Source organism: Clinocottus analis, unplaced genomic scaffold (assembly GCF_023055335.1).
Source record: "Clinocottus analis isolate CAN_PGR_092001 unplaced genomic scaffold, fCliAna1.0.p SCAF_18, whole genome shotgun sequence".
NCBI lineage: Eukaryota > Metazoa > Chordata > Actinopteri > Perciformes > Cottidae > Clinocottus > Clinocottus analis.
This window is the reverse complement of record NW_027175909.1, coordinates 8,876,635-8,901,450: the sequence shown is the minus strand read 5'-3', so window position 1 is coordinate 8,901,450 and position 24,816 is coordinate 8,876,635. Positions and strand designations below refer to the sequence as shown.

At 43.4% G+C, this 24,816-nt stretch overlaps 1 protein-coding gene across 2 annotated transcripts in view; it reads left to right on the top strand.

The window, feature by feature from the left end:
- The window catches only part of sema5a (sema domain, seven thrombospondin repeats (type 1 and type 1-like), transmembrane domain (TM) and short cytoplasmic domain, (semaphorin) 5A), a 105,721-nt gene that overhangs the window by 10,434 nt on the left and 70,471 nt on the right, over positions 1–24,816 (top strand). For both annotated transcript variants that reach the window (XR_011077786.1, XM_068581859.1), the window contains exon 2: positions 18,443–18,654. Coding sequence is in view for 1 of the 2 variants with exons in the window: in XM_068581859.1 (XP_068437960.1) it covers positions 18,456–18,654 (199 nt within the window). In the remaining variant the exon portion in view is untranslated. The remainder of the gene's footprint in view (positions 1–18,442; positions 18,655–24,816) is intronic.

Here is a 24,816-nt window from a genome sequence, read left to right as displayed (position 1 = left end):
ACAAAATGAACCTCCACTCCAGATTTCTTCAGTTTGAGGCATGAGGTAGCAGAGTGGACGTTTTTTTACAAGCAATTTCCCCTTTTTGCAATAGCCGTAGTTTACCTGATTTAAAAAAATGCACCGCAAACGGAGCTTCAAACTGCTTTTCATCCAATTTTGGCTCCTTCGCCTGCAACATTTTCCTACCTGGAAAAGCACCGGGGTTGTTATAGGTATTTTTCTGCGAGTTTGAATCAATTTTCACCCATTCTGTCATCATCTCACACCATGATGGACACTAACAGTCACAGTTTACATAAAACAAAACAAAACAAAAAAAGCCTGGTGTGCTGGTGAAAATACAGACATATAGAGAGGAGATGGGCAAAGACTCTTTTATTTAAAGACATGGGGAATTTTGAATAGAATTGAATGGGAAAGAGACGTGTGCTGCGTTGCACCTGGAGCTGTGGCGCCCGTGAAAGGTCATGGAGAGTCAGCTCTCTGGACATCGTCGTCCCAGATACTCCCTCCCCTCCCCCCGGTGTTTCCTTTCCCTGTAGTTTAAAATGGGGGGTGGGGGGGACTGTTGCTTTTCCAGCTGTGCCTGACCGCCTCACCCTGAGTCTGTTCCTCTGTTGTTTTCATGTCCTGATTCAATTACCTCGGTGGGAACACACTCCTGACACATGGCATACACACACCAGGCTGGAGATGTGAGGAATTGCAGTTTCATGCCATGTGTTATTCATGGAGATCCCTTGCACTCTTCACAGCCACACTTTCCAAACTCCTTTCTCTGAAGTGCCTCTAAACTCCTCGCTTCTTTTCTTCCCTTCCATCTGAACTCATCTTCCATTAATCCTCTCCATTCTCCGCCTCACTCAGCTCCCCTTTTGTTCCCACCTAACCTCTTTAACACCCCTCTCCTCTCGCCTTGAACCTTCTCCATCCAAGTCCCTCCCTTAATTTCATCTCATCCAACCTCTTACTCTTCATCCTCTACTGCATCTCCTCCATCCTTTTGTTCCTCTATTCCTCTCATTATTACCGGCCTCTCTCCAGTAATCTACCTCAAGTGACCCTAAACGACTTTCTCGACTATTCCTCTCCAGTCTTTTGCACCTCTCCATGTTTCTGAAGAGCGGGTCAGCGTGAGTCTGAAAGCCATTACCTCCCACTGTTTCGGTTTTCCCAGACAGCCGAGCAATGCATTCGCTCACATGTATTTTCTTATTTTCTCTCATTCACAAGGAGTCACTTATATAATATATGCAGGCAGTGTAAATCGCAGCACAGCTATAATGCTTCGTCACGCACAAATACACTTGAATTCCTTCTGAGCCCAATGGCTGCAAAACGTCCGCGTAACCATTTAATAATGCATTTTTTGATTTCTGACAGCTATAATACTACAGACCACCTAATAACACAGGACAGAACATAAGAAGAGCTCAACACTTATATCATCTTTTCTGCTTATATTTTAACATGCAGCATTATGTTGACTATTTACAACTGGTTATATGTATTATATGAGAGTATTCACAGTTAGATGCAGATCTGTCTTCCCTGTTTAATTGCTGCTAACCTGCAACACATGTTGATATCGTGAGGGGGATTTTGTTCAGATGTTTTAAGAAGCAGAAAAAAGGAATTAGGCTCACTAAATGCAAAAATGCTTGATTATAATGCCTCTGGTTGAGAAGTGGCATGTAATCAATAGAGCTTGAAATAAATGGTATTTTGTTTTTCCATTAAGATAAAGCATGTAGTCAAATCCAAATAATCCCAAAACCCTACTGAGAAATCTTCACACTCAAGCTATCATCCCTCTGTGGGGATGCATGTAAATGTCTTTGCGAGATGGGTGTTATGGGTCGCAAATGAGATGATGTGCGCACACACCTCAACTTCGAGCAGTGCAGACCTGCATGTCAAGCAAGCTTATTAGTTGATTCAACATCCTGTCGGGAAGTTTTTCTTTTTTTTTATACCAGAGTTTGGGCAAACACTGATTATCCTGCTGATTACTTTTCAATTGATCACGGTGACCATCAAAATACTCGCTAAAATGTCCAAGATCCCAAGGAGATGTCTTCAAATACCCTTATTTTATCCATCAGTCCAAAAATATATTTCATCAACTCTGATATAGAACAGAAAAAGCGGAGAATCCTCAAACTTGAGAAGCTGGGTTCAGAGAATGAGCCTAATCACTTAATCACAAACACACACACGCTTTCCTCAGGGTTTAGATACATTTTTTTTTTACAAACATTATAAACAAAAAACATTCTATAGTATGACCACACATCAAGGAAGAGGCATTTATTTACCAAAAGAGAAGATCAGATCAGCAGCTGTTCACACTGTCAGAATATAATGTAAAAATAAATATAAGGAGGCACAGATTCAAACACACGCTCACAGAGGAACATGCAAGTAAACATAAACTGATACAAGTGGGTCAGGCACACTCACACACACACAAAAAAAAGAGGTATTTCAGCAGTAATAGATACATTTGGGTCAGGTAGACAGCTATGCACACACACATTCTACACACACATGCTTTAGGGTATAGTGAGGAAAACATATACACACACACACACACACACACACACACACCCACACACACACACACACATGCACATATGGGCAGGAACATCTGCTTTTGGCCTACAATCAAGCCCAGATGGACCCCAGGGCTGGTGCGTCAACACCAATGGAGACCACACATTATATACGCCGAGTATTCTTTGCCACTGACTCCGGGGGATTTAGAGCAGTGAAGGGGTATTAACCAGGACCCCAACCTGTAATTGTTATCATAATGACACAGGAAGTTATTCCAAAATACACGCCATAATTTCTAGGAAATGTAGGTCAGTCGACGAGCTGAGCGTCTCGTGTGACTTAAGACTCTTCCGGCATACGCTGCATTAATATACATTGTGAGGAAAAGTTCACTTCCCACCCCTCCCTCCCACCCATCTCTGCGGCAATAGGAGTCAGAACCTAAACATAGAAAGTGATTTAATATATTGGAGTTAAAACTGGTGATATTCAGCTTTGATGTTGAGCCATCAAAGGCGTCGTGAAACTTGGTTCACAAGGGCAGCTTCTGCGCTGTACTGTATTTAGCCGTGAGCTTAAATTAGACCTGTCACAGCTATAGACACATGCCATACCGGCTTGTGTGTCTCTTCATCTCCGGGAGGTTGATGTAGCTGTTCCCGCTGATTGGATGGTATTGTGTTTGCTCCCATGCGGCATTTTGGGTGTGGTTGTTTCGGCCTATAAGTATTAAAACAAAAAAAGAAAAAACAAAGAAAGATGGTGTGTGTATGTGTGTGTGTGTGTGTGTGTGTGTGTGTGTGTGTGTGTCCCTTTGAGTAACTACTGTGTGTGTGTTTGTGTTAGCTTGCCCTTGTGCGAGCCTTCATTTCAGTGAAGTGAGGGCACAAAGCACCTGGCCCATGCCTGCCTGATCAAGTTAGCAGAGGAGCCTGCAGCAACGGAGAGTTAATGCTGGCCCAAATAGAGACTACGGAGGCTCACTTTTATCCTGGAAACCTTGGAGTTTCCCGCACAAAACTCATTAAACACCAACAAGAAGTCTTAAGCCGCTCAGTGCATATACACAGACTTACACACAAGCGCACACACACACACACACACATCTGCTCCCCCACTGTATACCTGCTCTGCTGACACACGCATTCTTATAACAATTACAGAGCATCCACACCCACCTCCCAGCGAGAAGGAGGGGGGAGTTTTGGATAATTCTATCTTTGTAGTTTTACCCAGACATAAAAAAAAAAAAATGTTAAAGACATACTTCACGTGCGATATCTTGCAATTTGCAGCTTTATAAGTCTGTTTGATATGTGATTTGTCCCGACATTGAACACACACTCACTGGCTCGCAGACAGACAGGATGTATTTTCTCACTCTTTGTAGCCTCGAATCCTTGTCGCTTTCTCAGTTTTACTGAAGGAAGTGATGACACGTTATCAAAGTGATTTCTATTTCTTACATGGCTCATTCAGGTCAATTAGAGGAACTTGTGTTGGGTTGTCGGTGTTTTGGGGGCAACAGTGGCAACGTACCACGAAGATGTGCAATTATGTTTCTGACTGTGACGTCTTCAAATATTCACAAATGTTTGTCGTGTGGAGTCTTAGAAGGCGGCGTTGTTGCTGCAAGGCAGTTTTGGCATGAGCTGAAGAGAGACTTGACTGTGTGCGTGTGTGTGTGTGTGTGTGTGTGTGTGTGTGTGTGTGTGTGTGTGTCTGTGCATGCTTATATTCAAGCAAAAGTCTGTCTAGCTCTGTGAGTGAAATATGGCAGAGTGTGCCACATGTGTGTCTGTGTGTCTGTGTGTGTGTCTGTGTGTGTGTGTCTTTACTTGTGCACACCTGTGACTTGTATCTTTACATTCCCTCCGCCCCTCTTTCCACCTCATGCGGCATGTTGATGATTTAGTAGCTGTCGGAGGCGATTAGCCGTGCAGGTCACGCTCACTGTCTGAAGTTTCATGCTTTTAAAGGAGCGTAGAGTGTCATTGATCAGAGAAAGAGACAGTGTGGAAGCATCATAGTGAGACCTGATTAGTAAGAGTGTAGCGTGACGCGCAGAGGGATCAGCATCAATAATGTCACCGGCAGAAAATCTGCTTGAGCCTCAGTTTTATATTTCCCTCAGAAGTTTGATGTCTCCCCTCCTGTCCTTGTCTACAAAGTGCGGCGGCATCTCAAATGCCCCCCCACCTCCATGCTGTTATGAAAGCGTGTCACATATTAGGAACGTTATGGATTCCTGTGTAGATGTTAGAGAGAAATTTCAATTGTACTGTTTTATGCTGATAGTGGTAGTTCACCATTTAATTTGGTTAACAGATGATACCATTTTCTATCTCCACAGGCAACTCCTTATGAGGCCAACACCCGTATTTAACAGTGTGTCTTTCTTGGCACTTTGTCAAATTTTGCTCAAACGCACTGCTTCTTTTGTACTTTCAAATGGCATTTTCAGAGGAAATCTACTTACAAAAAGTCTTCGTCGCGGTGGTTAATAAACAGATCGTGAAGGACGACCTGATCATCAAGCCTTTGGACCTCCGCATCAAGATGATGGCTCCCGTTGATGTGGGTGGGATAATGTTGGGGGATGTTTGTGGTGCGGTCTTAAGCTTGCTACACAGTGTGTGAAAGGCGGGGGTCAGGAGGGTTCGAGAACACTTGTTTGACACTGAAGAGCCCCTTCAACAGCAACATTTCGGGGGTTTGCTGGAAAAATCTTCAAAAAATTGCCACTTTATAATTGGCAATAACATCATAACGTTACCTAGTGCAACTTGAAAAGCAATAGATTTGTTTCTGTTTTACAGCAACAGTCAAGTGTGTGTGTGTGTGTGTGTGTGTGTGTGTGTGTGTGTGTGTGTTTGCGTGCGTGCGTGTGTGTAGGGTTAAAAAGAGAGAGGCTAGTGGTCCTGTTGCAAGGCATGTAGTCGTTGTGTGGTTGTGTAGTTGTACAAGCAACCTTATTGCACTGGTAACGTGTTTGCAAAACCGGTATAGCCTAGTTTTGGCCTCGGCTTGCATCCTTTAAATCGTGTATGTTGCATATCGAGTCTGTGTAAAACGTAATCTGGCATCACATCGGAGCAGTAGGCACAGTAGGTGGGACCACTAGATTACCTCTGGGTATTTTGCACACTGTTTTTACTGCTGCACAATTGTTTGGGGGGTAAAATATGTGTTGTTTATGACATTTATGTCAATATGTCATTTTGAACAAAAACCTATAATAAATGTAGAGAGCTGAAACAACAAGGCAGTTTGTATTGTACACTGCTGAGGTAATGATGAATCAAACCAGTTAAGTGAAAAACAACTACACGGACATCATAATGCAGCTCTGTAATGATGGACATTTACCCATCTATTCATATTTGTGATTGTTGCCCCTGCTCTTCCTCGCTTTTGCGGTTTCGCCCCTCAGAGAGTGTGTTGCGAGATGTGTACGTTGTTGTGCTTCTTCAAAAACAGCCCGGCCTCTCTCTTGGGGAAAATACACTGGATCACGCAGAAGGAAATGCAATTACCGCCTCCCAGCAGAATCCTAATCACTGAGCCCTGATGTTAAAAGTTAGCCTCTTTTAATGCATTAAATTTCAAAGACACAGCACAGATCATTTGATTTACTCACTCCCATCTTCACAGGATGCAAATAAGCTTATTAACCAGCTCTTTTTAATGTGAGCATCCAGTGACCTCAAGAGGAGCCACTGACTTTATTCAAATAGAATCTCTAAAGATACATCAGCGAAATGATAATATTTACAGTCAATGTGTTTATTTATATTTACAGTCAATGTGTTTATTTAAAACACTGTACACCTAAACAAAAATATAAAACATCCTTGAACACAACACTTTGATTTAGTTAACTTTAGGTTCAATGTTGAAAGTGCAGGTGCTTGCAAAAAGTTGTACCTGTTACTGTGCATGAAATATGCACAGTGCATTTAACATATACTGTGTATTTGAATGCTGAATCAATATGTTTCAAATCCGGTGCCTCCTAATTGTACCACTGACTAATAAAGTCTTCTTCTGGACTCCAACTGGGAATCAAATGCCCAATTAAAGTCTTTACCCTTAGGCCCTGCTCCAGTAGAAGTGAGCGTAAATGAGGAGGTAGAAGAAGAATCACTGAAGTAATACACTCCGTATTTGAAGTTTTTGCCGTTTCGTGGCCTTATTAGATCCAGAGACACGAGCTGCCTGAGGCTGAGGTGTGTAGATTGGATCTGAGAGTGACTTCAAGTCTCATGTGTCCGTATTTCTGAGAAGGCAAACTGTCAGAGTGGACCAGTCCATTCAGCTCTCGCTGAAACGCAATCCTTCAGACTCGTCACTCGCACAAGGTAAAAAGAAAGAGAGGCGGACAGACACACAGATAGAAAGATGGAGGCGAGACAGGGGGGAGATAGATCATCCTCCATCTGTTTGCTTGGTCTAGCAGAGACACGATCACATCGGATGCCTGAGGGCTCCGTCTCCGACTGCGCTCCTCGGTTGTTCCAGTTTACCCTTGGGAGACATGTTCGGGGAGACTGAGACTCAGGCAGGCACGCACACGCACACCAACACACAACAACTACTTCTGCAGCATCCTTACTGGTGTTAAAAAACAGCTGCCGTTAACCAAACCCATCTCTCCCTCTCATTAAAGCTATAACGTTCTGGTATTGTGCCTGTCTCTGGCGTTAACGGGGCAAATTACCAACTTAGGCCATGCACTCAACAGACACACAGACACGCACACATGCCCACACCCGGGTAATTAATTGGTTCCAGTGGAGCCATGAGCTAATTTGCTATCCCTCCCGCCGCATTTCTTCAGATACTGTAAGACCGCTCATCTCAAGGCAGCTTCCTCATGGCTCCCTCCCCATGTGTAAGTCCTTTATGTGTGTTGAAGTAAGTACGTGTCTATGTTTTTCTTTCTGCCAAAGAGGTGGTTGTTGTTGTTTTTCAGACATGTAATTACTGAGCTGTAGGAGTTGGCAGCCTGTTAGGCTTGATATCTTGGTTGTGTTGATTGCGAGAAGCGTGTTGAAGGATTGATTGAAGTTCACTGTGTTCCTTTGTGTTTGACCATGTGGGATTTATGACGGTCCAGATTTAAAAGAATGAAGATTAGGCATATAGTTCAACAACTTTGTTATCTAGCCAAGGAGCTGAAAGAGTAATCCACTCATTTTGTAAAGTCAAAGATAGAGCAGAGTGCGGCTGACCTAATTTATCCATAAAGTATAATCCATTAGTATTATGCACTTTAAAACGAGAAGAAATAGAGACGACATGGACAAAATACATAAAATGAAGTTAGCATTAGATCATGCCTCATTTATATTTCTTTACTTAAAATTTAAGAAAACTTGAAGAATTTTCTTGAAAATAGTAATCAATATATATATACATATATATTACACAATGTTACAAAATCGATAAAGGCCATTTTGGCAAAATTATGTTTTTCCCAGTCTCTGAGCTCAAAGTCTCCACCTCACTAGCACGTACATACACCAAACTTTCTAGTTTCATTCCTCTCGTTTTGTGAAGCGCCATTGTTAATATGAAATCGTAGTTCTGGTCTGTATTACAAACAAGGAAGAAGTACAACACCCCTGACATGTAGTGGAGTACAAACATAAAGCATCACATTGAGTACATGTGCTATTAGACCTCCACCTCGCTGCAGAACACCCACCAACAGTACACACAGCTGAACGCTTTGAACATTTACAGCAAATACACCCGAAGAGACTCGACCTCCCTTGCAGCGGAATCTTTCTGTATGAGATTTCATCCATCATCCCCCCAGTCATATCCTGTCACCGCTAAAGCTGATATGATTGATTATCATATTAGTAATGGGATGATTCAAAATGGCAGTATTTCCCTCCCCCCCTCCGTTGCCCCCCCAAAAATTCTCCCATCACTGATTTCACATTCTCATCTGAATGAGAGGAATGTACCCTTGAATGGATGTAATTTTCTTTTCATTTAGAATCTGCTTAGCATCAAGGTAGCATTTGATTCGTGTGTGAGGTGCGTCTGTGCCCTTTTGAAAGGATGGATCTATGAGCTGGCCCTGTAGTTAGTTGTCACCCTTGCTATCGGCAGAGCGGCGAGCGCAATCACTTTCCTTCTTCACCTCAGAGGTGCACAGGGCAGGTGTGTTTATGTGAATGGCAAGTCTGTGCACAGCTGTAGACTCTGATAGTGTAATTCTCTACCCAGTGAGACAGTCGGCCACCCGGTAACCAAGCATGTAATTAAAGCTTTAAAATTGTCACCATCCCTCAGTGGTGGGCTTTATGCCCCTTTGCAGCAGCCCCCCCGGGGGTTTAGATGCATGTGCCACTGTGAGCACACGAGCTTAATGTATTTCCTGCGTGTGTGGCGAGGTGTTTTTGTTGACAACTTCAGGTGTTGTGGCCCTCCTCGCACCACTGCCTTGATCCGGCGTCAGATGACACCGCTCCTCTCATGTGTATCGCCGCTGCTAATACACCGCACCGAGGACAAAGGCTTTGAAGTGCGTGCAATCTTTGATGCCGATGCATTACTCCAGCAGTTAAACATTGAGGAAATGACATGAGATTCTTCAAACAGCCACGAGGGGATTGGTTTGATCATCTCCAGGGCGAAAAAAGAAAGCCCTGTTCTTGTGCTTGCAAATCAGTTCGGGGATTTGGGGTCTGTGTTCGTCTTCAGCGCTGGCTGTTAAGTCAAAGTCATCGATGACATTAGCATTGAAGACGTACTCTGAAACTTTGTCTCAGGGAGCTGGCAGCGACCTAACACTTGCTTCCCTGTCACAGAGGTGCGTTTTTAGTACACGAGGTTATGGAATTATCAACTCTCAGTGAGATGTAGTTTTGGAACGGGGGTGACAAACTCTCGGTTTCTTCTCTGACATTTAAGCCTCTCCAGAGCTGCAAGGTTGTTGTGACAATTTGCTCCCTCTGAACAGCGTTTTCTTGACACTGAGAGCGGCTCAGACAGTAGCCTGAGGGTCTGGGCTGCGTGTCAGAGTCGCTGTCGATCGTTGCCTGCGTCCGCCACTGCATTTTTTTTTTTGACGCAAGTTTAGTCTGTGTTATGCAGACGTCTCTCGGGACCGGCAGCAGCAGTGCGGCTGTAGAGGCAGAGCGAGGGCTTGTGGGATACTGTTCACACAGCGGGCAGTCCGCAGATCCTGATGAAGCTGATCGGTCTATGCTGCATGTGGCCATGTTTCATTCTTTTGCATGTTTTTTTTTTTTGTGAGGAAAAGCATTTTAGAAACTAGATACGACCGGAAATAGGCTAACTTAGCCTTGCGTAACGACTAGAAATGAACACCAGCCATCATGTTGTATTGTGTGTGTTTCATTGTTAAAAACTAAGTGTGAACACAACAAATCCCAGTTTTACAGGGTGTTCTTGGCTAAGAACCAGGCAACCAGTGGTGACACCACAGAGTTACTGGCCCCGAAGAAATAGTTCTGCAACTTGTTATTCTCACACTTTAGTTTTGGACTCGTGAAACAAATGATCTGTATTGTGTTGATTGGTGAGCTTTAGCATCCCAGTCTGACAATCTGTAAATCCCTTGGAGTACAACAACAACGGCATTCTTTTTTTCCTTCTTTTTGCCATGTAGTCTGTACTGACTGCAATATAAACGCGTACGCGTGACTGTGCTTCACTCAAAGAAAAGTACAGTGGGTGGGAGTTGAGGGAGGTGGACGGGCCAAACAAACACAGAGACTTCAAACCAGGAGAGAGAGTTCATGTCTCACAGTTTAGTTGTGCTTTTTTAGTAGTTAGTGTTTTTTTTCTGCCAAATACTAACTGTAGAGAATGAGAAAGCGAATGAGTACGCACGTTTCCCAAAATGTCAAACTTTTCCTTGAAGAAGAACTCGGCACAGTTCCACAGAGAAATGAATACAAATGAAAACCCAGTTATCTATATTCACAGTACCCATGTCAGAAGCAGAGAAGAAACCAACCAACCCCAGAAATGATTAATTCTCTGTAATTGTGAAGTCGGCTGTGTCGGCCACAAGTCCTAACTCTGCCTTACCTTGACCTACATTTATATATCAAGCAGTTTTAAAAGGCATGCTTTCTATTCGAGGGCCATTCTGCCAAGAGCTCGGCGAAGGTGTTAAGTCACAGGTCATATTGAACCACAGCACCTTCAGCAATCAAAGAGGCCGCACAAGCGGGCCACGTCATGCCGGTAATCTCGTGCCGAGAGGCGTGTGAGAGCTTTCACATGGATGTTTCTCTCTTTGCAGGCATGATGTCACTTTTCTTGCCACATATTGCATGTTGTTGAAGCCTTTTGCTCGTTCGGTGATGTGTTGTGTAGAAACGCAGACCACATTCAGGCGAGTGGTAATGCATCAGCATAAGTGCTAGAGGGTTAGCCAGTAGAGTAAAAATAACAGCAGGATTTAGGAAACTCTGGAGAGTTTGGGTGGGACTCAGGAAGAAATTGCTGGGTGTGTTTTTGAGCAAGTCGGAAGAGCAAGAGGGTGCGTGTGTGTGCGCGTGTGTGTGTGTGTGTATTTGTGTGTGTAAATGTGATTGATATACGTCCCAGATTTAGCTGGAGCAAAGCTATGGTTGTGGTCAGGCCAGTTTTCAGGGCGAGTCAAAAAAAAGCCTTTCACCTCGGTACAGTACAGACTTTGGTGTGTTTAAGTTTCATTGTGTTTTTCAGCATACACCAAAAGTAAAAAAATAAAAAATACCAGATAGGTGTGTGCAACCATTAATCAGGAGCAGAGGAGGGTGACATTTTCTAAAGACTATTTATTGTAAAAAAGTTTTGTGAAACAAACTTTGAACTAAGTTGAGTCCCTGCGATGTTTCATTCCAACACCAGAGACGCTGTCAGCTGTTCTGCCCCTGCGCCTGTGTTTCATCAGCTCATCACGTCCTTCCATATGCCGAAAGCAGAAAATACACACGTCGTAGCTCTGTTTTTCAAAGCATCTGCAGCGATTGCAAACCAACAACAGATTGCAATCTCGGAGCATCATTCTGACAGGGGAAAACTGATCCAGTATTTGTTTGATTTTATGTTTATTCCAATGTACAGCTGTTTATGGAATATATTGGACTCAGAGACAGATTATGTGCAGAAAAAAAATATAGCAGTACGGTACAGAATAATGCATCGGCAAAAATATGTGCCGAAGAGTGATTTTACAAAGACAAAGGAAACCTTTCTTGGTCACAAAGTTACGTTTTAATTCTCAGTTTTTGTGCAAGAAAAGAAAAAATTCAATAACTGCATTTTTATTTAAATTTTTACAAAAAAACAAAACTCAGCTTCAAAGCTCTTTGTGGGCGTTTCCAAAGCAGCGGCCACAAACGGACGTTCTATCAACTTCTGCTTCCTGGTGCACTGCTGCTGACATTATGTGACAAATATGTACTTTATATTCTATTCAGCGCAAAAAGGATTCATAACACCTCCAGACCATCTCGCAGTGGGAGCGCACCGCAGGCACGATGCCAAATCGGCCCAGGCGTGTGAAGACCCGCCTTTGCTGGCATTAACTAAATCTGTCCAGAAACATACACACACACACACACACACACACACACACAGACAGACTCACAATTGAAAACAATACCAGCAACATACTGTCGCGGCTGGCAATAGCGTGCCCACACACACACACGCGCAAGCAGAATGACTTATTTGATCAAAATTTTGGAGAAGTATTGGTTAAAAGTTAGGAAGCTGAAGTGTGAAATGCATTCTGGGCTGGAGAGAAAACTGGGAGAGCTTTCTACTCAGGTGTGGTTGTCTATGTGTGTGTGTGTGTGTGTGTGTGTGTTCTCCAGAGCAAGAGAATTATTGTGACAGACTGAAAAGATAAAATGCACATGTGCACATTTGATTTTGCACATCAAAAGCAATACTGTGCACCACAGATAAGCTTTTGAAACAAACAAGCCATCTGATCCAAATGCGCTTTTCAATCTCACTCTTGGAGAGACACGAGCATTTCTTCGCGCGGAATTAACCTGCCCCCTGATCCGGGGGTCACGAAGCGGAAAGGACCCTGCTGTGCGGCAATGAGCCTCTGATGGCGATATCATCACTCCGTCATTCTCTCTGTCATCGTCTCCCGAGCCCGTGAGAGACCCGGTGGACTGAGAGCATAAATAGTGAGGGAAAAGGTCAACGACAGGTAGAGACTGAAGGGGGCATGGGATTGATGAGGATAGAAGAAATCTGAGAGATGGCTGTAAGAGAAAATTGTCATGTCACCCAGGAAAAAGGAAACGTCAATCGACCACTTGATCTGTCAATCATGTTGTGTTTTGAGCATCAGTCACTCTTTCATGCGCCTCATCCGTCACTTTGTCAGATCGTTTGTCATTCAGTCCCCGAGCCTGACAGTCAGTCAGCCGGTCATCTACTTCGCTGGTTACTCAGTCAGCCAGTTGGTAAGTTTTGGTTGGACTTCATAGTTTTATTCCCAACCCACGACTTAGTTTAATCACAAACTAATCCGCTGGTCTTTTTAGCCAGACAGACAGCTAAGTAAAGAGCAAACATCTCCGTCATTTCTGTGTGTGCTTTGTGATTCTGGCGTCTTGTGTTTTAGACCAGATACCAATTGGCAGACAAAGACTCAGAACAACAAACAAAAACTGGCAATAACCAGTTTGATAGACAGAGTGATGAACAGGCAAACACCCAGTCAATCACATCCAAACACACACACACACACACACACACACACACACACACACACACACACACACACACACGCACACACACACACACACATAAGCGCTCTGTCTGACAAACATAGAGCTTTATGAAGAAGCTCTGTGGCGTCTTTGTGTGCTCTGGTCCAAAGCAAAGTCTGAGTTGATTTCTACAGAGAGAGAGAGAGAGAGAGAGAGAGAGAGAGAGAGAGAGAGAGAGAGAGAGAGAGAGAGAGAGAGAGAGAGAGAGAAACGTCTATCAGCACTGTGTTGTGACCCCAAACTCAACCTCCCCTGACTATGTTTAGACAGATGGATCATCACTGTACTGCTCACATTTGACAAACATGCTTGTATGTGTGTTTGTGTGTGTGTGTGTGTGTGTCAGCGTGACAGATCCAAAGCCAGCGTTTATTAGGGGGTGTATTCATTATGTATAGTGTAATTCGACCATCATGAACTCCCCTTCAGACAAAATCAATAGTGGTGTTAATATGATCCTCTCTCCACTCGTTACTGCAGGAAGACTTCAATTGATTAGTTAGCTGACACTTCAACTTCCACAATGCAAAGATCCAGAGTGTGTGTGTGTGTGTGTGTGCGTGTGTGTGTGTGTGTGTGTGTGTGTGTGTATGTGTGTGTGTGTGTGTGAGGGGCGCGTGTAATACCGTCCTTACGCAGACGAATGTGCTTTTACTTAACTTTCCAAAACTCTGCAGCATGTATTGATTGTCTGAGCAAGCCATTGCAATATTCTTTGTCTGCTTTTGTGTGTGTTGGCCATATATTAGGCTGTCTTTATTGTGAATTTTGAGGGGACATTACAAGCCGGATAATGATTCAGTGGATTAGATTTGTCGTAAATGCATGAATAATAACAATAGTAACGGTATGATCATTTGTGATCACATTTGTGGATGTTAATATGATGCAAGATGTATCTGTCGTTCAGTCATCATTTCATCATCATTTATTCAAAACAATTCTGCTTGACGGGTTTGTCTCAAGCATTTTGCACGTGAGGATTTACACAATGAGCATGTTGATGAGCGGGTTTGAGAGAGTACAGACCATTAGCAGCGCAGCCACACGGACATGTAGGACGGGAGCGTCAGACTAACACAGGGCTTTCTCACAAGAGGCCGCTGTTTGTGTCCCGTGTGAAACCACAAGTAATTGTCGACATAACACTTGTTAAGTGACAGGCACGACAGGCAAGGATGCTTGTTCTTTACGTTACGGTGTCACGGTATTATTTTTTATCGCAAACTATGATCTTCTTTCCAGCCTTAACAGAGACGTTTTATTGCAGAAAGCTAACCAACGTTCAAAACGCTAATCACATTTCTGCAATTGTGATACCAGGCTGATATGAAGCATTTGCAGTATCCTAAAATGCAAAAAAGAAATACATTCTGCTGTCTAGGTTGTAATTAGACAAACATGCAGCGTAATCTATTTTGACCTTCAAGACTAACTCTGTTACTCTGTTCCTGGATCTTTTGAGGAGGCAAATGAGAGAGAGAAATCTGCTGAGGTTGTAGATTTTCTTATCCACAGGTTTGGGTTATCATACAGATTGTAAGGGGGAATTTTGTACTGAAAAATTTAGATTCAACTATTTAAATTTTCTAATTGTGACTTGTGATGTTTTGTCTTGTATGTAAGGCAATGTATGTTTCTATGAGTGAAATGAATAACTGATAGACTGTTTAAAGGGAGACAGCCTGCGATGTCACCCTGACGAAGCCAAAAAAACCAGAGTATTAAAGCCTGCCCTTCAGACGATGGAGCTCACACTGGTCTGTGTCTTCTCTTCTTCTGCTTACACTATTCTAGCAGGAATAGTGTATTATACTATCTGTTCCCCACATACATTTCAAATGACAACATCCTTTTCAGCATGTTTCTTTTATTGTTTTGCCTGGCTGGGGATTCCTCTCCTAAGTGCCCTGAATGCACCGGTGTGTTATCCATCACGGGGTCCCAGGGTGATTTCAAATTGTGTGTGTGTGTGCGTGTGTGTGTGTGTGTGTGTGTGTGTGTGTGTGTGTGTGTGTGTGTGTGTGTGTGTGTGAATGCACTGGCATTGTACATGTGTTTTTGTGTGTCCGTATTTGTAGAGGTGTGAAAGAGAGACAGAGAAAGAAGAAGGAGGAGGAGGAGGAGTAGGAGGAGGAAGAGGACGAGGAGGAAGAGGAGGCGGTGGTGAGGGCTTGTTTTAATGCCCTGGAGATGATTCAGAGTTTAGACCACCGAACAGCACGGAAAGCCCTTCTAGTTTTCTCCCACAGGACCAGTCGGTGGCTGGTGGTGAGTTAAAGACAAAATAGGATCCACCTGAGATCCCTTCAGGGGAAAGGAAACAATCAAAAGGTTTGGTATTAAATCAAGTTACGGTACGATGCAAATGCTTGTATGCGCATAAATCAGGTCTTTAAAGTGGCATGTGCATATCTTCTAATCTATGAATCATGAATATTTACGGTTTTAGTTGGTAGTGCTCTTGAGCAATTGTGTTATGTTTGGGTGGCCACACACATTCCTGTTGCTGTTTTCAAGCTACATCGATGGAAACACTGTGTGATTTAAAATATTCAAAAACTTGCGTGGCAAGTGTTTTGTATAAAGGTAAATGTATTAATTTGCATTTGTTTGACCTCAAGGTGCTCCGGTGGAGCTTTTTTTTTAACTTAAAATCTCAGAGCACCTTTTAATATTAAATTAAACTTTACAACTGAAAGGTTTGAATACACCTCATGAATGAGTAACACCAGGAGAAAGCATGAGTGATAAAAAGACTGATATTAATACAAAATGGTCAGCTAAATGATTTTTCTTGACTATATTCCTTGACGTTAAAAAATGTGCAGATATGAGATGGTGTAACTTTGTTTTTTCAACACGCACATGTGTTGTGTGTGTGTGTCCTTGTGGTGCCAACAAGATGGCAGGTTCTGTATGCACGGCTGCTGCTGCAGAGGTAGCAAGGACAACAAAGAGCACACAGCTCAGTGGCCTCAGCTCCTGCTTCTGTTAGCCAGCCCTCTGCCGGAGGTCTGCATGTGTTTGTGTGTTGGTGACAAGTACACATGTACAATACTTTTACCAAAGCCCTTCATAAACATGCAAGCAAACATCAATAATCTCATTTCTTGCGTCAAGTGTCCCTCTGTACGTAGTAGATCAGGTATGTACATCCCCATAGTGAATGCAGACATAAAGGTTTAAAAGGCTGAATTAAAAATGACAAGAGTAATGTCTCAGCCACCTGGGGGAAATGACTTGCTCGCCTTCAGTTGCAACAGGTAAAACGTTTTTTTTTTTTGGTGAAGGAAAGAAATGAGTCAGACTGTCAAGGAAACTAGCACACAAAGAAAAGTGACATTCAAAATGACAGGTTGACTAAAGCAAAGCTGCAAAAGAGCACAGAAACTGACATGTGAACCGTGAAGACGAAAGGGAAAAAGAACTGAGAGAGGCAACTGGCACTGGCTGTCACTGACTTCCCCTGCCATAGATGACAGGTGTCTTACATTACTCTGTGGGCGAAGGCAAACCACATGTCCCGGCTGCCTGTGCATTTACACACTGGACTTTGAATGAATTCCATATTGGCCCCAAGGTCATGGATCCTTTTCATGCACACCGAATGCAGAGGTAACTTTCCATTCAAGGGACAAATGAAATAAAACCACTACACTCACTGCATGAGGGTTGTGCAAGCAGTAGAAAGCTGCCTCGCTGTATGTTTTAACCAATAGACACTCAAAGCTTTCCAGCACTAAGGGCGCTTCATACTTCAAAGAGAGAGAGGTGGAGATGGTTTTGTCTGAGGAAAGCAAATGTTCACCACCTTGGCTCGGTTAAATTTTGTATTTTTTCTTTTATCTTCTTATTACATGTGGCCATCTCAAAACAAACAGGGTATTCATATTTTTTTTTGTGCTTATTTCCAACCCACCGTTCACACCAAATCCACTCTGTCATAGAGGGAGGATTGTTTTGTTCTTGCTCTACAAAGCACCATTTCTTTCCCCCACTGCCTGGACGACAGATGAAAATCCTATTTCACATGCAATAAGATAGTAAATGCTCCACAGGTTCGACTGCAGAATACTATTTTCTGTTATGAAAACTAAAGCAAAGCAAATCAGAGGCTTGCCATTGCACTTCACAGCTGAGCGCCTCAGTTTCTCTGCCACACACGCTGCTCAAACCCTGCTATACAGTCAGGCGGGTTTCTTGTGCACGGCATGAATCATTTCTGGTAATAGCATCACATAAATGATTAACAAGTAATGATGTAGAAGGTCTAGACCGCTCATCAATTCACCCCCACATCGAAAAGAAATCAGGAACAATTGAGTTGTGGAAACTGCTTTGTTGTTCTTGCAGGCAACGACTTTTCTGGGAAACACAAATCTGCAGTAAGCATTATATAATAATCACATCCAGCAATTTGAGTGCTTGGTTGTGAATATAAACATATCAGATTTACAGCAGCTATAGGAGTCAATTGACCCACAAGGAGTGCTGTGCACTACAGCTCCAAACATACATCCTTCACATATGCACACAAACAGACTCCTAATGAGAAACTGATGCACACACACACACACCCACCAGCACACACACCAGCACACACACACACACACACACACACACACACACACACACACACACACACACACACACACACACACACACACACACACACACACACATTGAACTATTGCTGCCCTTCACTGTTACAGGTAAACAAAGCTTCTCTGCAGTAGAAACAAAGACATGTACAAAGGGCACATTATTTCAGATATTAGAGCACACAGACGCACACAGACACACACACACACACATTAGGTGCTTGAGGTAACGCAGAGCTACGCCTGATTCATGCACTGTGTGTCAGAGGTGTGAAGCACACAGCCTGGTTTTACTCAGCCGAACTCCCAACACATCTCCCCCAATCAGTCACACTTTCTCCTCTCGGCACCTCCCTCCCCCGTTCTACCTTTTGTCAGGATTTATTGTTGATGCTTTTCATCTCCCAGATCCACTGTGCTTGTAGCGAAGCGCTTTGATTAAAACGAATGTGAAGTAAAGTCTTTGTTTAAAGCCAAATCTGTCTCTTTCTGTCCTTTCAGGTGTGTCTCTCCAATGCTCTTGGCCCCTGAGGCCAGAGGAGAAGTGAGCCAAGCCCAGGTCCCCATGGGGCGCCCTGTTACCCAGCATGCACTGCTGCTGTTGCAGTGCATGCTGGTCCTGTGGCCCGCAGGCGTGGCGAGTAGGAGAGGGCCGGTTCTGCTGCCTGAATCTCCCTGTCACAAGACAGAGCACCCGCTCATCCCACACTCAGGTAAACATGCCCACACTCCAGGGTGACGCCATAATTACGTGAACTGTATGTAATCAAACTGTTATAATGTTTTAATTATGCTTTCTCCCTCCCATCATTTCTCTCAGCCTCTATTCCTTCATTCCAAGCTTCATCAAATTGGTTCCTTGGTTCATTGAAATCTCGTTCTTTTACCTTCACAAGGTTCGGATTTGTAGACCATACAAGGACAATTTCTGGACAGTTCATCAGAATATTTTACTGTCAGCAAAGTCATAACCAAATAAAGAAAAAGTAGAGCACCATAACTCTTTTCATGGGAATCCACTGTAGTTGGCATTTAGCTCTTTGAGAGTTTACGTCATTTTTCTTTGGCAATGGCTTCAAACAATATATTTACTGACATGTTGGGGTTGCACGCTACCGATGACTCTCAGCCAAATGTGTCGCTCAAAGTAACTTCTAGAAATGGTTGGCGTAGATTGCAATCTCTAAAATTCCCCTGCTCCCTTCCCTTGCCCTGGATTACAGATTAGGCTGGCCCAAAAAATAGAAAAGTAAGATGTATATATATATATATCGGTACAAACCGGAGACTGTGTTTCAAACCACTTTAGGTCCGCTTAGCAAGCCAACTGACTCCATCGGATGCCTCCCTTTCCCCTTTGCTCCTTCCCATGAGACACAAAGCAGACACAACCTTCCTCGAATGCCTTTACTATGGCTCTGCAGTTTTTAGGTACAGCATATTCCGCATCAGATTTCATTGTCCTTCCCCTTTATCGTACATTGCTACTGAACAACTAAACTGTAATGAAATGATGTGAACCTTAGTCAAAAGAAGCATCAAAAGCGATCAATGCCGTTCTGTCCGCCCTGTGCGAAGCAGCAGACTGTCATTGAGCTGTTTTCAGTCCAGCGGTCCCAGTCAGATAATCACATAGGATTCTGTCTAAATTGAAATGGACTCGGAGACCAAAGTCACCGTGTCCAGAGGCCCACATGCATGCTTCATATTCAATAAAGACACAGGGACCCTTCCTCCACAACCCTTTCTCGCTCCGTCTTTCTTCTCCGTCTTTGTCAGTTCAGTTGTTAGCTGCTCTCGGTTGTTAGCTGGGGTGGCCCTCTTCCCTCTGCGCCAATTGAGTGCAATGATGATGAGTAACTGCCCAGCTAACATAACACGTTCCTGCCTTGTGCTTTCTTCAAGAGGGGGATCACGCAGCAGCCAGTGGGTCAGCTGTGGTCAACGCGTTTGTGTTCAGTAATGTACAAGAATGGCCCATTAAGCTCCGGTGGCTTAATGCTTTGGTTGAAATATAGTAGCATTAATGAAAAGGGTTGGCATTTCAGTTAGTAATCAGACATGGTTCACTAAGACAAAGCCGGCTGTACAGAAGGGACTAGAAGGTGAGAGCACCTCAGGGGATTTACTGTCTGAATGATCCAATGTGGTGATACCGTGGTTTCCTACTGCAGGAATGCTCTGAAGCTTTATTGGAGACATACAACATCCTATAATGGTAACTATAGTACTGTAAAAGCTAAAAATCGATAAGGCTACATGGGAAACCAGAGGCAGTCAACTCAGTCCCACACGCCTACATTCCTATTGGTAAAAGGTAGCATTTGTGTTCAAAGAATGAAATTGCATGCATGCGCAGTGTGCATGTGAATTTCATGGGCTTGTTAATGTTGTTGAACCATAAAAGTTCAGCCAAAGTTTCTGAGCTCACGACCTTTGTTGACTTTTTGTCGACACACAAGCTGTTGCCCTGGTTTCAAAGCTCTAAAGCTCCGCAGACTTTACATGTTTAGGTGTTTTTCCGTTTTTTGAGGGGACAAAGAACGCAACGTTTCCCTTTAATGCTGGTTATATCTTCATACTTTGTTTACGCACAATCCAATCTTATTTATTCTCACCTTGTGTTAGGAATCAGCACCTTTTGCAGAGCAGCTGCTTACTCCCATGGTGTCATGAAGATATCCATTCATCTTTGCCTTCTCAGTTATTTTTATGCTCAGTTCTTTTAATGACTTTCATTTCATGGCCTGATGATAGTCTTTGTGCGGTTCAAACGCACCTCATTGTTCTGAATCGTACAGTACACACACAGCCAAATTACAGCCCTTGCTCTTTTTTGCAATGAACGCAAAAAAAAAAAGCTCTGAGTCATTCCAAAATATGCAAACACATATGCACGCATACGTACACACAAACACAAGCTGTGTGTGAGGGCAGAGAAACCTCTCGTTAAACCTATTATCCTTCTCCTTTGTGTGTCATTGTGCTCCATGTAATGTAGTGTAATCCCAGGTTGTAGAGCGAGGCTGCCACGGCTCCACTTCAGCCAAGTTGGGAGGAGTACAAACACATTATATATGCCCCTGTGGCTCACAACAGCACAGTTCAGACAAACCTTTTCTTTTGGACTTACATTTAGAGATCTGGCTTGAGTCTTACAGCGAGGATGTACAATTGGTTAAAGAGAGTTTCACTTTTTAGTGCATACGCTTCCTTGGCTGAAGTGAACTGACTTGCTGGTGCGAGTGGTATTTATCATCTCATCATGTTCTCGCCAGGAAAGCACATTTCTTCGAAAAGAAAAATGTTGAGTTGGTGGGACAAAAAAAAAGCAATTTGTCAACATCACGTTGAAACCACATTGAACCCACATTTTAGAGGTCAAATTATTACTTGCAATAGATGGATAATCAACTGCATTAATATTAACCTGTTCTGGCCTTTGTTAGAAAACCAGTCGTTTAATTTTCAAGGTTGGACGGACAGTACAGTAGGTGAGGGACATAAGAGTGATATTCTGCTTTCATTCTGTAGCTCTTGGACTGGGTCTGCAGGTAATTCCTTGTCGTTTGTTCACCTGGCGGGTAAACCGAAAAAGAATTGAACAATATCTCTAAATGTATGTCCAATATACTTTTTGTGGTTGTGACCAGAGAAGCCAAGGTCAAGGATCGTCTGAGAGCGTTTCTTTTTCTTTCTGTGATTATGGGCTGACTGTGGAAGGGCGTGCCTCAAATGGGTTTGACCCCACTGGGACTGGTGGTTTTCTGACTTGGCACAACACTTGGCTGTCAGACCTGCTCCTGTAGAGTGAATGCTATAGTCTAAAAAACATGTTCTGCTTTGTGTGGCGGTTTTAGAAATGGAGGGTTTCAGAAAGAAAGCTCGGCAGCTCCGTTGAGAACGTTTATACAAAATGTACACTCGCCACGCCTTCGTGAAAACGGGTCTGAATATAGCTTCCACACAGGTCCAATGTAAATGTGTCATTTGTAGAATTATTTTAAGAGGGCTGTTGAAAGACTATCCCTGTATTCTTGGTCAAGAATTCATTTTCGCGAAGGCTCTTTGACCAAAAATGTTCTCGTGTTGTTGTAGCTCAAGGCCCCTGAGATACGTATGCTGTATTAATAAAGTGTTGTATTTAACAAGTGCTCCTGGGTGAAGGCTTGAAGGCTTTTAAAGGTTATAAACTGTGATGTAAACAATAGCTTCACAGGCCAAGCTGAGGGCCACGTCTCTGAGGATGGGAACCAGCAGACTTGTTTTACAGCCACACACTGAGCTCAGCTTTTATCATCCCTGAACAGCTAACACATCGTTATAGAGAGGAGAGTGAAAGCAGCAAAATAAACAAATGGCCTCATAGCATTCATAAACGCAACAGGCTACAACTAGATTCAGCGATCTTTTAATTGGTCATTCGGGGAAGATCATTTTAAATTAAAAGCCCCTCCAGATTTTAGGAGCTTAAATTCCAAAACATTAAGACCGCTTTATTTTTGTCTGAGGTCAGCTATGTTCTAGCCATGTTGTATTTCAATGGATGACAGGCTGTCCATGGCATGAAGGGCCTGTCCATATTTTTGGATTTGTATGTCTTTCATTTACCCGCTGCAATAAAAGTCCCGCATGTCATTTCCCTAAATATATATTTTCATCCCTTTTTTCTTTTTTTTTTAAGTGGCCCTGAAGAGATTTGGTCATCTTGTTAAAAGGTTGTCTCTTCCTCCGCCGCCCCTAGAACCAAACAACTTCTAAATACACATTAAGATTAAAATATTTTATTGCGCACTTATTTGTGGCTTCACGGTGGTTTGTTTTGCATGATTCACTCGCTGTCCCGGGGCCACAGCACAGCCACAGTAGTAATATGAGTTTTTAGAACTCTTAGCTGTAAAATGTGCTTGTTTTTCTTGCTGGAAATAACATAAAAATAAAACAAGCTTCAAGGACAGAGCAGTATGCGAAGGTCTTAACTTGCCTTTCGCTTTAGATTTTGTCAAACTGGGCAGGTGTTTGTTTTTTCAACCGCTCAACCAAATTGTTTCCTCAAATCAAGTTGAAAAATAGTTGTCATTCTTCTGCCGCCCATCACCACAGTGCTGCATTTAGAGGGAATTGGCTCTTCATGTATGTGAGCGCTTGCTGCCACTCTCCATTTACACCACTCACAGACAAGCCATTCATGTTTCAGAATTGCTTCCACATGTTGCCGTTGTTGCTGGCCTTTGAGCGCCGGTTAGATTGAAGACCGGCCGGCGTGCCCACTGATGCTGGGTGTAAATATTTATATATCCTGTCATTTTGTCTTTGTGTCAACTGCTCCGTGTCAAAGCTGGGGGATAGCAAACGGGATGTGAGTGATGGGCAGTTCTATTTTGAGGAGGAAGGAGACAGGGGTTAAGCATAAGATGGGACTGGGAAAGGGGGATGGGGTGTGTAAGTACTGTGTGTGTGTGTGTGTGTGTGTGTGTGTGTGTGTGTGTGTGTGTGTGTGTGTGTGTGTGTGTGTGCGTGTGTGTGTGTGTATGTGGGTCTTATGTTGGCTCAGATCCCTGGCTGCTGTCTGAATTCTCATCCCAGTCTGTGTGTGTGTGTGTGTGTGTGTGTAAGTCTGCACGCGTGAGTGCGATTACGCATTTGTCTCATCAGCATCCAATCCCCTGATTCAACAACAAGCATGGCTGTGATGTGATTACATTATCACATGCATTTAGAGTGGAGCGGATATGGACCCATGTAACATGCAAAGCAGGCCTGAAATCTAGGAAGTGAGATTGGAAGTAGGATTTGGTTTTTTTGGGGTGATAATTAATAGCTGGGGGTCGTCCTATTGTTTTGTTTTTCTATTGGATTAACAACGAGGTTTATTTTACGGATTATAAAAACCTCCTCGGGTGCACCTAAAATTAGCTATTACAGCCCGTTCAAAAACAAATAAATATCACAAGTTAGATCAGAGGTGGAGTTAACCAAATGTCCTGCAGTGTAGTTTTATGAAAATCTTTCCAAGTGTGCCACCGTATTATATCCACATGTAGTAAATGCAAACAATAAGCTGCTCAACCCCCACGAGCTTGACTTTGTGTAACTCTGTATATTTAGTTCCACAGCTTTGAGAGGGCCCATCCATGCTGGTGATGAATGTTTATGAATGGTCCTTGGCTCCGTCACAAAAGGCCATACATCCTTTGAGTGCTGTTATGTTCAATTAAAACCTTTTGCCCCTTTTCCACACTCCAAAAATATCCTCGCTTCCCTTCTGCTTCTGTCTCACGCACCCACACACACACACACATCCAGGCACACACTCTCACACACTCCATCACCCCGTTAGCGAGCCTCCCATGGTGAGTCAGGGAGATTTATGGGGAGAAGCTGGGTTCGTCAAGCGGCGTCTTCCCCTGGGTGGTGTCACTGCTACATTTGTATGCCAGGGATTCTCTCCGTGGCGTGAAAAATAAGCCCAGTGGAGCCAAAGGATTGGCACATCCAAAACTTTGTGTCTCCCTCCAGACTAAGCAGAACAGCAGCCATTAACCAAAATATAATCTCCGGTGTGAAGTTGTTTGTGATCTCCACAGATATTTATTTCACCTGCTAATGAAAATGTATTAGTGCTATTAAACCATGGAGTCAGACGCGGGATGCCTTTTCCTCTCGCAGTTCCCTTGCACTCGTCGCTGGAGACTTGAAAGAGAACAAGGGAACGTGTCTTCGCAGACAGCGGTGCTGTCGCAGCAGATGATGTTGTTTTGTTCGGAGACTTGGAGTTTGGTCCCTGTACGTGAGCTGCAGGAGGCAGATGTTTGTTTGGAAGCTCCCAGTGTTTTTGTTCTGTTTGTCTTCGTTCTGAATCACCAAGAAATCCC